This window comes from Leucoraja erinacea, chromosome 3, assembly GCF_028641065.1.
Source record: "Leucoraja erinacea ecotype New England chromosome 3, Leri_hhj_1, whole genome shotgun sequence".
In the NCBI taxonomy this organism is placed as follows: domain Eukaryota; kingdom Metazoa; phylum Chordata; class Chondrichthyes; order Rajiformes; family Rajidae; genus Leucoraja; species Leucoraja erinaceus.
The window spans coordinates 27,232,344-27,246,532 of record NC_073379.1 but is presented as its reverse complement, the minus strand read 5'-3'; the positions used below and the strand labels follow the sequence as shown (position 1 = coordinate 27,246,532).

The window sequence follows — 14,189 nt, the reverse complement described above, 5'->3', positions numbered from 1 at the left end:
GAATAAAGTCTATTTTGAAATAAAAAATAAAAAAGAGCCAATCACTTATTACAGTGATTTCATCCTTTGTTAAGTTATCCCAAATAATTTTATTTTGCTTACCCTTTTGCAATATCAATTATTTTTGAGTATTCAACTCCAGCCTTTGCAATTGCATCTCTGTAATGACCATCGGATTGTATTTTTATTAATTTTTATTATTTGTACTATCTTGTCTGTCTTGTTCCAAATGCTATATACTGTATACTGATTGCCTTTAATTTGAGGCTGAAGCCCTTCTCCACAAGGGTTCTGGAAGATCAGCAGGAGTCCCCTCTGTTCTTGGTGCTTTACTTTATTTGAATTGGTACGTTACCTCTTTGACGACGTTGCAGTCAGTGATGTCTGCAAGGCTGTACCATATCATACCATAAGTTTGCTTTCTGATGTAGTCAAGGACATTTGTAAAAAGGGCACGGTCACAGTTGGATGCACGAGTAAAGGGCTTTTTAAAATTCTGGTGTCAGGCAGCGAATTTCTAAGCACAAGGGGGAGTTTATGTTAACCCAGAGCACTTGTAAGGAAAACAGAAGGGCGGCGGCTAATGTGTGAACTGACTTCATATGATTTGCCCGTTTAGCAACTGACATTAAAAAAAATCATTTCAAGTATCAGTTCATTGTTTTTAATTATAACTCTGTTGGAAAGATTGGTCCTTGTGTAGCTCAAGTTGACAATGTTTAAAATAATATTAGCGCAACCAAAATTAAAGAAGCTCAATGCATTTTAAAGAGGATGCTGCTGCGGGGGCCAACTCTCTCTCTCTTGGATAAGCTTTCTTCTCATTGGGGCAGGCCTCGCCATCGTGTAGCCGGACCTCCTGCACCTTTTCCATCTGCCATTTATTATCTAAGCTGCGGGTTTTTCTGTTGCGCCCTAGTTGTAATGCTATTTCTTTTTGGTTGAAATATGATGGAGTTATCATTCCAAAGGTACACTGTACTTGCATTTAATCTCCTGATCATTGTTATCAGATTACTAAGACCCGTGAGTCGAGCATAGTCCAGATCTCCAAATCTACCTCATTGTGGACCTTGCACTTTTTTCTCTTTAATGCTGTAACACTATATTGTGCTTTTGTCTTCACTATTAAGGGACAGAAGTTTAGGGGTAACATGAGGGGGAACTTCTTTACTCAGAGAGTGGTAGCGGTGTGGAATGAGCTTCCAGTGGAAGTGGTGGAGGCAGGTTCGTTGGTATAATTTAAAAATAAATTGGATAGGCATATGGATGAGAAGGGAATGGAGGGTTATGGTATGAGTGCAGACAGGTGGGACTAAGGGAAAAAAGTTGTTCGGCACGGACTTGTAGGGCCGAGATGGCCTGTTTCCGTGCTGTAATTGTTATATGGTTATATGTTACCTGTAGTTCGTGTATGTGGCTTGATTGTAGTCATGATTTGCCTGGATAGCACACAAACAAAGCTTTTAACTGTACCTCAGTACACGTGACAATAAACCGATACCAATTCTCATCAAACCAGCCTTCGTGTTCTGATACTAACTGTGGACTTTTGGGGTATTTTTGATGCTGTGGATACTTGGTTACTTCTGCTGATTGAATCTTGTTTATGAGATACTGTCGAAGAGAAGCGATCTCTGCATAGTGTTTGATGACTAGTGTTGATTATGTTTTCAAAGCAGTGTTTCTGTTTGTGCCAGTGTAATGGGACATTGTGTAAGGGAATACGGAATGGATTCTGTTGGATTTTACTCCAATTTAGTGTTTGTCATGGTGCAAGCGACATGGAAGTCTCAGACTCGGCTGTAATCTGCATGGCAGTGCCTGATGTAATGCTTGTCACTTTAACAACAGGCTGTTAGCTCTGACAAGATCATGACCACAGCATTTATTGGCATGGTAAGGATATCATTGACTTTCTCTACTCCTTCCATGATATTTGGGCTTGTGCAGAGGATTGCATCTTTGATAGTGGCATTGACATTGCCCAGAAAGATCACTTTTGGACTTCGACCAGCAATTTTGTCTCTTCAAGAAACTTTTGTTGGACTTTAGACATGGCGCAGAAATAGGCTCTTCAGCCCACTGAGTCCACTCCGCCCCATGATCAGCCCGTACACACACTGGCACTATCCTACGCACTAGGGGAAATTTACAATTTTACTAAAACCAATTAACCTAAAAACCTGTATGTCTTTGGAGTGTGGAAGGAAATCGGAAATTGCTTGTGTGTACAGTGCCCTTCATAATGTTTGGGACAAAGACCCATCATTTGTTTATTTGCCTCAGTACTCCACAATTTGAAATTTGTAACAGAAAATCACATGTGGTTAGTGCACATTGTCAGATTTTAATAAAGGCCATTTTTATACATTTTGGTTTCATCATGTAGAAATTACAGCTGTGTTTATACATAGTTCCCCCCCCCCCCCCCCCCCCATTTCAGGGCACCATAATGTTTGGGACACATGGCTTCACAGGCGTTTGTAATTGCTCAGGCGTGTTTAATTGTCTCCTTAATACAGGTATAAGAGAGCTCTCAGCACCTAGTCTTTCCTCCAGCCTTTGCATCGCCTTTGGAAACTTTTATTGCTGTTTATCAACATGAGGACCAAACTCATCACAATCCAAGTTAGAGTTCTGATATCTATCTGAATAATGGCTAGTCAGATTAAATTTGCTCATTTATGTTGCTTTCTCTGGCTAGACATATATTTTACTTTATGAAAATATTTCTTCAAAGCTATTATTTCTATGCAAAGTTTTTTGATCGACAAACTAATTTGGGCATAAATAATCTGTGATTTGTCCTGAAACCAACAGAAATAAGGTAGAAATGATGCACCAGAGATTAATTTTGCTGGAGGCATGAGGAGCTGCAGACGCTGGAATCTTGAGCAGAACATGGTGCTGAAGTAAATCAACGGGTCGGGCAGCATCTGTGGAGGTAACATTTCAAATCCGGCTCCTTCAGGCTGTTGTAGTAGGAGGAGAGAACTCAAAAAAGGGAAGTGGAAGCAGGAATGTGTTTTCATTGACTGAAACAGGCTGACTATGTTTCTGGAGCACCTCCCTGTGTTTTCAGAGGCACCAGCTATGCTCTGACTAGGACGCTAGTCTCCTGGATGCAATGGCAAAGGAGATTGACCATGTACGTCCAGACCAGCTAAAGATAGGCTGGGCAACTGTGCAACCAAGATCTGCCCACTATCTTTTGCCTTTGAAAGAAAATGTTTTTACATCTACTTTGTTATTTGTACATAAATAATCTTGCTCTTGTAGCCCACCAATCCTTTCATATGAAGATCGAACACACACCCTAATCAGCAATCTGTGCAGCACAGTGCCTCAGCTGGTAGAACAACTGCCTCACAGCACCAGAGACCCGGGTTTGATCTTGACCTTCAGTGCTGTCTGAGTGGCGTTTGCACGTCTTCCCTGTGACTGTGTGACTTAGTTGGGGCCAATTAGGATTTTCGGGATTGGGATAACATAGAACTAGTACGAATCGGTGATCGATGGTGAGCTCGGACTGGGTCGATGTACCTGCTTCCTTGATGTGTCTCTAAAACTTGCTTTTTATTTACTATTTCTTTTTGAACCACTGATAGGTATTTTAAACAAAAGTGGCATTTTAATGTAGATAGGCAAGTTCCTGCATTAAATCTTAATACTTTAATGGTACAGAACAAATTAAATGCCTTTATTGTGAAGGTTGTTCGAAAATAAGATTTTTTTGTGCAGTGTGCGGTGTTGTCCATTGTTCTTGCCTATCTATTTATTTAATGGCTTAAAAAGAACAACCAAAAACCTGGCATGTTTATTTCATTTCCTCACTTAGAGATAGCTGCCTCGGTAGGAACTGCAGATGCTGGTTTAAACTAAATATAGACACTAAATGCTGGAGTAACTCAGCGGGACAGGCAGCATCTCTAGAGAGAAGGAATAGGTGATGTATCGGGTCTAGAAGAAGGGTCTCGCCACCCATACCTTCTCCCCTTAGAGATAGCTGACTATATGTGATGATGTAGGGTAACGGGTAACCTTTTTTTCCATTTCTGAAAATGTGGCACTGTACCTGTGTGAAATACCATCGATCAAAAGTATTCAAAGAAGTGGGATTTGGTACCTCTCACAATAGGTTAACAGGAAGAGGGGGATTTATGGGGTGAATGCACAGTCATTTATCCAGAGTAGGGGAATCATGAACCAGGGAATGTGGGTTTACAGTGAGGGGGGAAAGATTTAATAGGAACCTGAGGGGCAACATTTTCCATTCAGCGTAGTGGGTATATTAGAACAAACTGCCAGAGAAGGTAGTCGAGGCAAGTACAATAGAACATTTGAAAGACATTTGGACAGGAACATGGATAGGAAAGGTTTAGAAGGATATGGGCCAAATCTGGGCAAATGGGACATCTTGGTCAGCTTGGACAAGTTGGCCTGAGGGGCCTGTTCTCGTTCTTTACGACTAGGAAGAGATTTTTTTTCAATGTTGCAACTTGTGATCTTTATTGTCTGCAGAGGTGGTATAAATAGTGTCTTGCAGGGGGATTTTCTTGCCGCATGTGATGACTATTTAGGGCGACAGATGGCGCAATGGACTAAGTGTTCGGCTGGCAACTGGAAGGTAGCCAGTTCGAATCCCGCTTGGAGTGCATACTGTCGTTGTGTCCTTGGGCAAGACACTTCACCCACCTTTGCCTGCGTGTGAATGTGTGTGAGTGATTGGTGCTGGTCAGAGGGGCCGTAGGCGCAGATTAGCAGCCACGCTTCTGTCAGTCTGCCCCAGGGCAGCTGTGGCTACAGAAGTAGCTCACCACCACCGAGTGTGACTGAGGAGTGAATGAATAATGCGATGTAAAGCGCCTTGAGTATCTAGAAAGGCGCTATATAAATCCCATCCATTATTATTATTATTATTATTATTATTATTCCTAATTCGTCTGTTGTGTTCAATTTAGCATTTACGAAAAAATGCATTTATACAATTGGCTTGACACCAAGATCCTTCTGTTCATCACTACTTCCTAGAGTCCCATTATTTGATGTGATATTCTAACCTTATTCATTCTCCCAAAATGTATCACCTTTTCAAGATTAAATTCCATCTGCCATTTCTATTTGGTCCTGAGCAATGGATCAATATCTTTCTGTACCTGAAGACTACTCTCTTCAGTGTAGGAAATATAGAAATAACAACAGACCTAGCAGTATCTGTGGGGCCAAAAGAAGGTATTTTCACCTGAACGGGAAAAATTAGATAAAACAAGTTTTAAGATGAAGCGATAGAAGGAAGTTCTGTACATCCAGTTCTGTGATGGGTTGGAAGGTAAGAGTAAGCAATAGAAATGCAATAAGCTAATGAATTAGGAGGGAGGAAGTATAAATGGGAAAAGCATAATAATTCTTTGAAAGCTTTAAAAAAAATCAAAAGACCCATCAAAAGAAGTTAAATATCAGTAATTGCTATCTAAAAACATTAGTTTTTTTTTGTTGGTTTCTGATAGTCTTCCAAAATAATTGTTGGACAGTATTTCATCTTTTGATTAGACACTTCATTGAGCTCAATAATTTAAGATTATTGTTTTTATTTATTCATTCAGCAGCTGTTAATAATTATTCAGGGTTCAGCATTTCTTTACTTTATAGTCTGAGCACTAGTACATTAGTTAATCTGTTCTAACAACTGGTCTGATTTTACAAGTGTGTAGCTCCATGTGCACCAATAACTGAAAAGCTGTTCTTGAAAATATATATTCCAGTGTTTGCAGTGATCAAATCGTGCTTATGTTTGTGCCGAACATAGATAGCACCCTAGCCAGACAACTCAGCGTGCTGGTCCAAGAAGTGGATCTGCAATCATTCATTACAATTGCTCCACTCTTTTAAACCTCTACTCTAAATCTGTATACTGGATGGCTTGACTGTAATCATTTAGAATATTTCCGCTGTCTGGATAGCAACAAAAAATAATTTTCACTGTGCTTCTGTACACGTGGCAATAAACTAAACTTAGAATTTTGGAAAGATTAATCTGCACTACAACATGATAACATTAATGACATTTTTCTGTCCTCTTTAGATCACCATCGTGCTAAATGGAGTCGGAACAATTGTTTTCTAGAGGATATTATCGAAACAGTTACAATAGTATAACCAGTGCAAGCAGCGATGAGGAATTGCTAGATGGAGCAGGAGTCGTCATGGACTTCACAGGATCGGAGGATGATAACTTGCTGGATGGAGATGTTTCTTCAGGTGAGTATAATGTTATGAGCTCCATTGAGCCTGCCAATAGTTCTGTTTTATCTACCTTCTCGTATTATAAATTGTATGACTCTAATCCATTTTTTGAAGAGATTTTATTCTTATTGCTTTAGGGTATACATTTAATTGAATGAATTTTATATATATTATTATATTGTAGTGCGTGGGTCTCAAAATGAGGCAAGTAGTCCGCAGTTTGAGAAGCACTTTACTTTATTTCCTCCCGGTTCAGGGGAAGACGAAACCAGGGAAAGATGGCACCCAAACCCTGCCTTTTATACCCTCCGGCTAAGGACCGCCTCCGGACTGCACCACTCCTGTGCCGAGGGGTTCGGCAGTATAATGGGACGACCCTTAGGAGCCGCCACAGGACCCCCCCCAGAACCAGAGGCACAAAACGCACCGGCGGGCGCACGACCCGGCCGGCCCGCGTGCGGAAGTCAGCAGATCCCGGGGCTTGCGGGGGCGTAGGTGGAGGGACAGGTCGAGGGGCCGGCGGGAGGACAGGTGGAGTGACAGGTGGAGGGAGTCGTGAGGGGGGACGCCCTCGGGGCCGAGGTTGAGCAACCAGCACCGGCTGGTCAATGTCCAGGTGCGCCGGCTTCAAACGGTCAATCGACACGGCCTCCGGCCGGCCCCCCATGTCCAGGACAAAAGTCGACTGCCCGTGTTCCAGCACCCGGAACGGGCCCTCGTATGGCCTCTGAAGTGGCGTCCGGTGGGCATCACGGCGCAGGAAGACGTATGGGCAGTCCGTGAGGGCCATTGGCACGTGTGGGCGAAATGTCCCATGGCGGGATGTCGGGACGGGTGCGAGCCTGCCAACTCGCTCGCGAAGGCGTTGAAGGGTGGAGGAGGGCGTTTCCTGCTGCTCCGGCACCGACGGCACGAACTCCCCGGGCACTGTGAGTGTCGACCCGTACACCAGCTCCGCCGATGATGAGGCCAAGTCCTCTTTGGGAGCGGTCCGGATGCCCAGCATGACCCACGGCAACTCGTCCATCCAGTCCGGGCCGGTGAGCCGTGCCTTCAATGCCGCCTTCAGCTGCCGGTGGAACCTCTCCACCAGACCGTTAGCCTGCGGGTGGTAAGCCGTGGTGTGGTGCAGCTGCACCCCCAGCAAGCGAGCCATGGCTGACCACAGCTCGGAGGTGAACTGTGGCCCCCGGTCGGAGGAGATGTGCGCCGGCACCCCGAAGCGAGCAATCCAGTGCGCGGACAACGCACGAGCACACGAAGCCGATGAGGTGTCAGACAACGGAATGGCCTCCGGCCACCGCGTGAAGCGGTCCACCATGGTCAAAAGGTGGGTGATGCCCCGGGACGGTGGAAGGGGCCCCACAATGTCCACGTGGAGATGGTCGAACCGCCGGTGAGGTAGACCGAACTCCTGGAGAGGTGCGCGGACATGGCGCTGGATCTTTGCTGTCTGGCACGGGATGCAGGTGCGAGCCCAATGGGCAACTTGCTTGCGCAGACCGTGCCACATGAAGCGAGCCGCCACCAGTGCCGTTGTCGCCCGGATTGATGGGTGAGCCAGTCCGTGGATGACCTCGAACACTCTCCGGCGCCAGGTGGCAGGGACGATGGGGCGCGGCTGACCGGACGACACATCGCACAGGATTGTCATACCCCCAGGACCGAGAGGGACATCCTCAAGACGGAGTCCGGAGATGGCAGTCCGGTAGGTGGGCACCTCGTCGTCCGTGAGCTGTGCCGCCGCCAGAGCCGAATAGTCCAATCCGGGCGCCACCTCGAACACGGCATTTATAGCAGGGCGGGACAATGCGTCGGCCACCCGGTTCTCTTTCCCCTTGACGTAGCGGATGGCTGTGGTGCACTCGGAGATGTAAGCCAGCTGCCGCTGCTGACGTGCGGACCAGGGGTCGGAAACTTTCTGCAGGGCGAAAGTGAGCGGCTTATGGTCGGTGTAGGCGGTGAACGGGCGGCCCTCCAGGAAGTAACGAAAATGGCGCACAGCCAGGTACAGAGCCAGGAGCTCACGATCGAACGCACTGTACTTGGTCTGCGCGCGGTTGAGGTGCCGACTGAAGAAGGCCAGAGGCCGCCAAACTCCGCCCGTCAGCTGCTCCAGTACAGCTCCAACTGCCGACTCCGAGGCATCCACAGTGAGAGCAGTCGGGGCATCTTCCCGCGGGTGCACCAGCAGCACGGCCCGAGCAAGGGCCTCCTTCGCGCCGTCGAAAGCTGCCTCCGCCTCGTGGGTCCACTCAACGCTCTTCTGCTGCCCACCCGCCAGAAGTTGATACAGGGGCCGCATGATGTGGGCCGCGGATGGCACGAAACGATGGTAGAATGCCACCATGCCGACAAATTCCTGCAGGCCACGCACCGTGCGTGGGCGGGGAAACCGACGGACGGCGTCAACCCTGTCAGGTAGGGGAACCGCGCCTTGCGCAGTCACGCGGTGGCCGAGAAAGTCAATTTCGTTGACCTCAAAACGGCACTTGTCCAGGTTGATGGCCAAACCATGCTCGCTGAGCCGCTGACAGAGCTGTTGAAGGTGAGCGCAGTGTTCCTGCTGCGAGCGGCTGGCCACCAGGATGTCGTCCAGGTACACGAACACGAATTCGAGGTCACGACAAACCCCGTCCATGAGGCGCTGAAAGGCCTGTGCAGCGTTTTTGAGGCCGAACGGCATCCGAGTAAACTCGTAAAGCCCGAATGGCGTGATGATAGCCGTCTTGGGTACGTCATCCGGGTGAACCGGGATCTGGTTATAACCCCGTACCAGATCTACTTTTGAAAAAAATGTGGCCCCAGCCAAATGGGCCGTGAAGTCCTGGATGTGGGGTACGGGGTATCGATCCGCTGTTGTTGCAGCGTTCAGCCGTCGGTAATCCCCACAAGGTCGCCAGCCCCCGCTTGACTTAGGGACCATGTGGAGTGGGGACGCCCAAGGGCTGCTCGAAGGGCGGACGATCCCCAAGGCCTCCATCGTGCAGAATTCCCGCCGTGCCAGACGCAGTGTATCTGGTGGCAGTCGTCGTGCTCGCGCATGGAGGGGTGGGCCGGTAGTCGGGATATAATGTACAACTCCGTGGCTGGGGGTTGCTGAATGAAACTGCGGAGTGAGAATGTCCGGGAACGCAGCCAAGATTCGTGCGTATCGGGAGTCCACGGACGCCAGTGGCCGTCCCACCGGTTGACCCAAGCGCAACGTGATCGGCTCCATTGTAGTGGCGTTGACCAAACGCTGACGCCCGACGTCCACCATGAGGGAATGCGTCCGGAGAAAATCGGCCCCGAGCAATGGTTGGGAGACGTCGGCAACGGTAAAGTTCCATGAAAAATGGCAGGAGCCGAGCACGATGGGAACCATGCGCAGTCCATATGTGCGGATGGGGCTGCCGTTCGCCGCGGTGAGGACGGGCCCCCGCTTACCGGAACGAATGTCGGCCAGCGAAAGGGGCAAGACGCTGAGCTCCGCTCCTGTATCCACGAGGAAGCGGGTCCCGGAGCGCCGATCCCAAGCGAAAAGGCGGTGAATTTGGCCGGCCACCACGGGGACTATTGGCAGCCGGCCCAGGCGTTTCCCGGGAACGTGCATGGCTGGCGGCATTGTCGTGCTGCAGCACCCCAGCACCCAGAAATAGCACCAGCTCCTTGTGTTCGTGCTATTTTGAGCTTGCCTGCCCCTGCTGGTGGTGCCTGCAGCTTGCTGGCGCTGGACTGCAGGTGCAGTACCCCTCACTGCCGCTGGGGGTAATCGAGCGGGCCGTCGGGCTGGAGCTGTCACTCCTTCCACAGCTCCCCTGCCCCACCGGAGGAAATCGGGAGCTGCTGGGGAGACGTCATCGGTGTGCCTGCCGACGGCCAGCGCGTTGACGTCATCCCGGCGCGTCGACCTCAGCGCGACCTCGTCTCTCCTGACGCCCAGCACGCTGACGTCATCAGGGCGCGCCATCCACATGGCGTCGGCGCGCCTCCCGAGGGCCCGAAGGTCGGCAAACGAGGCGTCGGTGAGTTGCAATCGAATGTAGGCCGGCAGCAGATGCAGGTAAGTGTACTCGAACAACAGGCACGGCTTGTGCCCGTCTAATAACGCCACCATTTCCTTTAGGAGGGTAGATGGCCGCCGGTCGCCCAGGCCACCCATATGCAGGATCCTACCTGCCCGCTCCATCCTACTTAGTCCGTAAATTTGGAGCAGGAGCTGTTTCAGGCCGAGATATTTATCATTGTCCGGGGGGGCTGCGAGGAAGTCCGATACTTCCTCCACCGCATCCTGGTCGAGGGCTCCCACCAGGTAATAGAAGCGGGTGGCATCGACCGTGATGCCCCGCAGGTTGAACTGGGCCTCCGCCTGCTGGAACCAGATGAGCGGCCGTGTGGTCCAGAAGCTGGGCAGTTTTACGGAGACCGCGTCCAGAGACAGGGTCGGGCTGGCGTGTGAGGAGGTAGGGCTTTGTTCGGTCTCCATCATGATGCCAATGGAGCGTCGGGGGTCACCAATGTAGTGCGTGGGGCTCAAAATGAGGCAAGTAGTCCGCAGTTTGAGAAGCACTTTACTTTATTTCCTCCCGGTTCAGGGGAAGACGAAACCAGGGAAAGATGGCACCCAAACCCTGCCTTTTATACCCTCCGGCTAAGGACCGCCTCCGGACTGCACCACTCCTGTGCCGAGGGGTTCGGCAGTATAATGGGACGACCCTTAGGAGCCGCCACAATATCATATAAATTTGTACATTACCTGCATTCAGTTTAGCTTCCAACAAATCATTGCAGCACTGAGACACACACAGGCTGTTCACTGTTTAAAATAAAGTTTGCCAGAAATCTCTCAAAGACATTAACAGTTTGATTCGGAAAACAGGGCAAGTCGTATGCTCTTTAAACATCCTCTGCTATTCATCGATATCATGGCTGATCTGGTTCAACACTATCCTCCACTTTACTCATATCCCCTTGATTCCTTTAATGCACTGCAACACAGCTGGCAGAGCTGCTGCATCATAGTGCCAAAGAGCTGGGGTCTATCCTGACCTCGGATGCTATCTGTGTTGAGTTTGTACGTTCTCCCGGTGAGGAAGTTCTGGTTTCCTCCCACATTCCTGATGGGTTTGTAGGTTAATTGACCTCTGTAAATTTTCTCTAGTATGCAGGGAGTTGATGCAAAAATGGGATAACATAGTACTTGTGTGAATGGCTGATCGATGGTTGGCGTGGATTCAATGGGCCGAGGGGCCTGTTTCCAAGCTATATCTCTAAACTAAGCTAAAATTTCATTTGTACATTTTCCCTGTGACCGCATGGGTGGTCTCCCGATGCTCCAGTTTCCTCCCACATTCCAAAGACGTGTGAGTTCGTAGGTTAATTGGCTTCTGTAGGTTGCCCCTAGAGCGTAGGACAGAATTAGTGTATGGGGTGATTGCTGGTCGATGAGGCCTGTTTCCACGCTGTATCTCTAAACTAAACTAAATGTTCCTAGTTTACTTCAGGGTTGTAATTAATCAAGTCTGGGTTGATGATATTGTTAGTTGATCTCCTAATAATGTTGGGGATTTTGCAAAGCCCAAATAATTTTTTTGCTAATGCAAAAAAAGCTCAACAATACATGTGCTTCGTTTAGAAGATTGAGGCGATTTGCTATGTTGCTTAAATGCTCTATCGAACTTCTAAAGTTATATGGTAGAGAGCATACTGATTGTTTGCATCACAGCCTGTTCAGTTAATCAAACGCCCAGGAACAAAGGATGCTGCTGATAGTAGTAGACATTGCCTGCTCCATACATTGCCTGGAAGCACTAAAAATGCAGTTATTATCATCAGAATCGCACTGCTTTGGCCATGCTCTCATTCCAGTTCTACCATCGGGAAGCAGGTACAGGTACCTGAGAACCAAAACGTCCAACTTCTTCCTATCAACTAACAGGTTCTTGAACACTCACAACACAAACTACCTGAGCGACTGTCTTCTACTATGGATTTTTTGATTGCACAATGTCCTTTCGGTTTTGTACTATTATTTCATACCATTATGGTCTGGAAACCTAATATTACCGATTGTTAATTTACTGTACTGCTGATTATTCTAAATTTATTTTGTGTGCTAAGGTGCCTGTGAAGCTGCAGCAAATAAGAGTTTAATTGCTCTGTTCCTGGTATGTATGACAAATAAACTCTCTTGACTCCTGCGTCATTGCATTTCAAAAATAAGCCATTGAAACTGAATAACTTCATGGTTCTGAGACAAATAAACACAAGCCCTTCTCTACATTTTACATCCATTTATCTGCCCAACTAATCAATATTATGCTGTAGCCAAGTACTACCCTTTTTGCTGATAACAACATCTCCAACGATGCATCATCTGCAAACGTTTTAATCGTATCTCTTACATTTGCATAAGGGTCCCATTGAACAAACTCCAGTCTGAAAAACAACCCTCCACCATCAACTTGGCCTCCTATCACCTGGGCAATTTTAAATACATTTTCCACAATTGTTGTGGATTCCATGGTATCCTTTGGCCCAACAGCCCACATGGACCTTGTGTCATCCATATGGACAATATGGGCTTGAGTCGTCCATATGGACAATATTAATTTTGTGCGAAGATAAACACAAAGTGCTGGACTACCTCGGCGAGTCAGGTAGCATCTGTGGTGAAAAGGAATAGGTGATATTTTGGGGCAAAACCCTTCTTTAGTGTGAGAGTCAGGCGAGAGGGAAACTAGAGGTATGAAAAGGTTCCGAACAAATCAGAGCCGCCACCTTGCTGCACTCCTTGAAAAATCAATCTAATTAGTTAGACTAGACCTGCTCTGATCAAATCACACATTATCCATGATCAATCCCTTCTCCTCAAAGTGAAGATTAATGTTTTTGCTCTAATAATTTTTGTGCCTCTGATTTTAAACTCACTGGTCTTGATTACCTGGTTTGTCAGTTTCTTTTCATGAATAACATTTTTTTTGCTGTACCTCGGTCATTGGATCCATGCTCTGGCCAGAAGAGGTTTTGGCCAAAATTGCCTCCCATGGCAACCTGATATACATCTCGTAACACTCTGGATTTATCGGGTGGCCCCAGCAATGGCTGCCTCGCCAACAGTCTATCTGTCCCTTCCTTCTTTGTGTCTGTTTTGTATGTGTTAAATGTATGTTTCTTTAGTGTTCTTTAGCTTGTTTTGTGTGTGTGTGTGTGTGTGTGTGTGGGGGGGTTGGGGGAAACTTTTTCTAATCTCTTACCTCGACGGAAATGCGATTTTCTGTATCGTTTCTCCGTCCGCACTGCGGCCTAACATCGTGGAGTTGGCGGCCTTTGCTGGAGATCGACTGGGACCTCCATCATGGGAGCCTGCGGGACTTAACATCACGAAGCCCGCGATCCCTGTCAGGGGGTCGTCTTTGGAGCTCCAACCGTGGGAGCATGCAGGACTTTAACATCGCGGAGCCCACGGTATCTGGTTAGAGACCGACATCGGGGACTCCAAGCCGCAGGAGTTTTGACCACCCCAATGCGGGAGTTTCGATTGCCCCGACGCGGAAGTTTTCATCGCCCCAACCGTCCCCACCGCGGGAGAATAATGAGGAAGGCAATTGGACTTTATTGCCTTCCATCACAGTGAGGAATGTGGGGAATCTGCTGTGGTGGATGTTTATGTTAACTTTTATGTAGTTGTGTGTCTTGTTGCTTTTTTTAGTATGGCTATATGGTAATCTGAATTTCACTGTACCTTAATTGGTACATGTGACAATAAACTGACCTTGAACCTTATCCATCTTTATGCCCAAGTCATCTGATGCTACCTCTTTTTGTATGGAAGTTAGTTCCAAAATACTGTATCTCCTTCCCTGAATTCTATAACTATGCTATCCTACTCAAAAGAACCTAGAGCAGTACAACCCAGGAACAGGCCCTTTGACTCCCAATGTCCATGCTGACATGATACC

The 14,189-nt window shown here is 47.8% G+C and overlaps 1 protein-coding gene across 3 annotated transcripts in view; it reads left to right on the top strand.

Moving 5' to 3' along the window:
• The window catches only part of clcn3 (chloride channel 3), a 118,327-nt gene that overhangs the window by 15,545 nt on the left and 88,593 nt on the right, over positions 1 to 14,189 (top strand). For 2 of the 3 annotated variants that reach the window (XM_055632341.1, XM_055632338.1), the window contains exons 2-3: positions 2,824 to 2,947; positions 6,086 to 6,261. In XM_055632341.1, the coding sequence (XP_055488316.1) occupies positions 6,102 to 6,261 (160 nt within the window). In that variant the 5' untranslated portion in view covers positions 2,824 to 2,947; positions 6,086 to 6,101. The remainder of the gene's footprint in view (positions 1 to 2,823; positions 2,948 to 6,085; positions 6,262 to 14,189) is intronic. The other variant, XM_055632339.1, reaches the window with a different exon arrangement.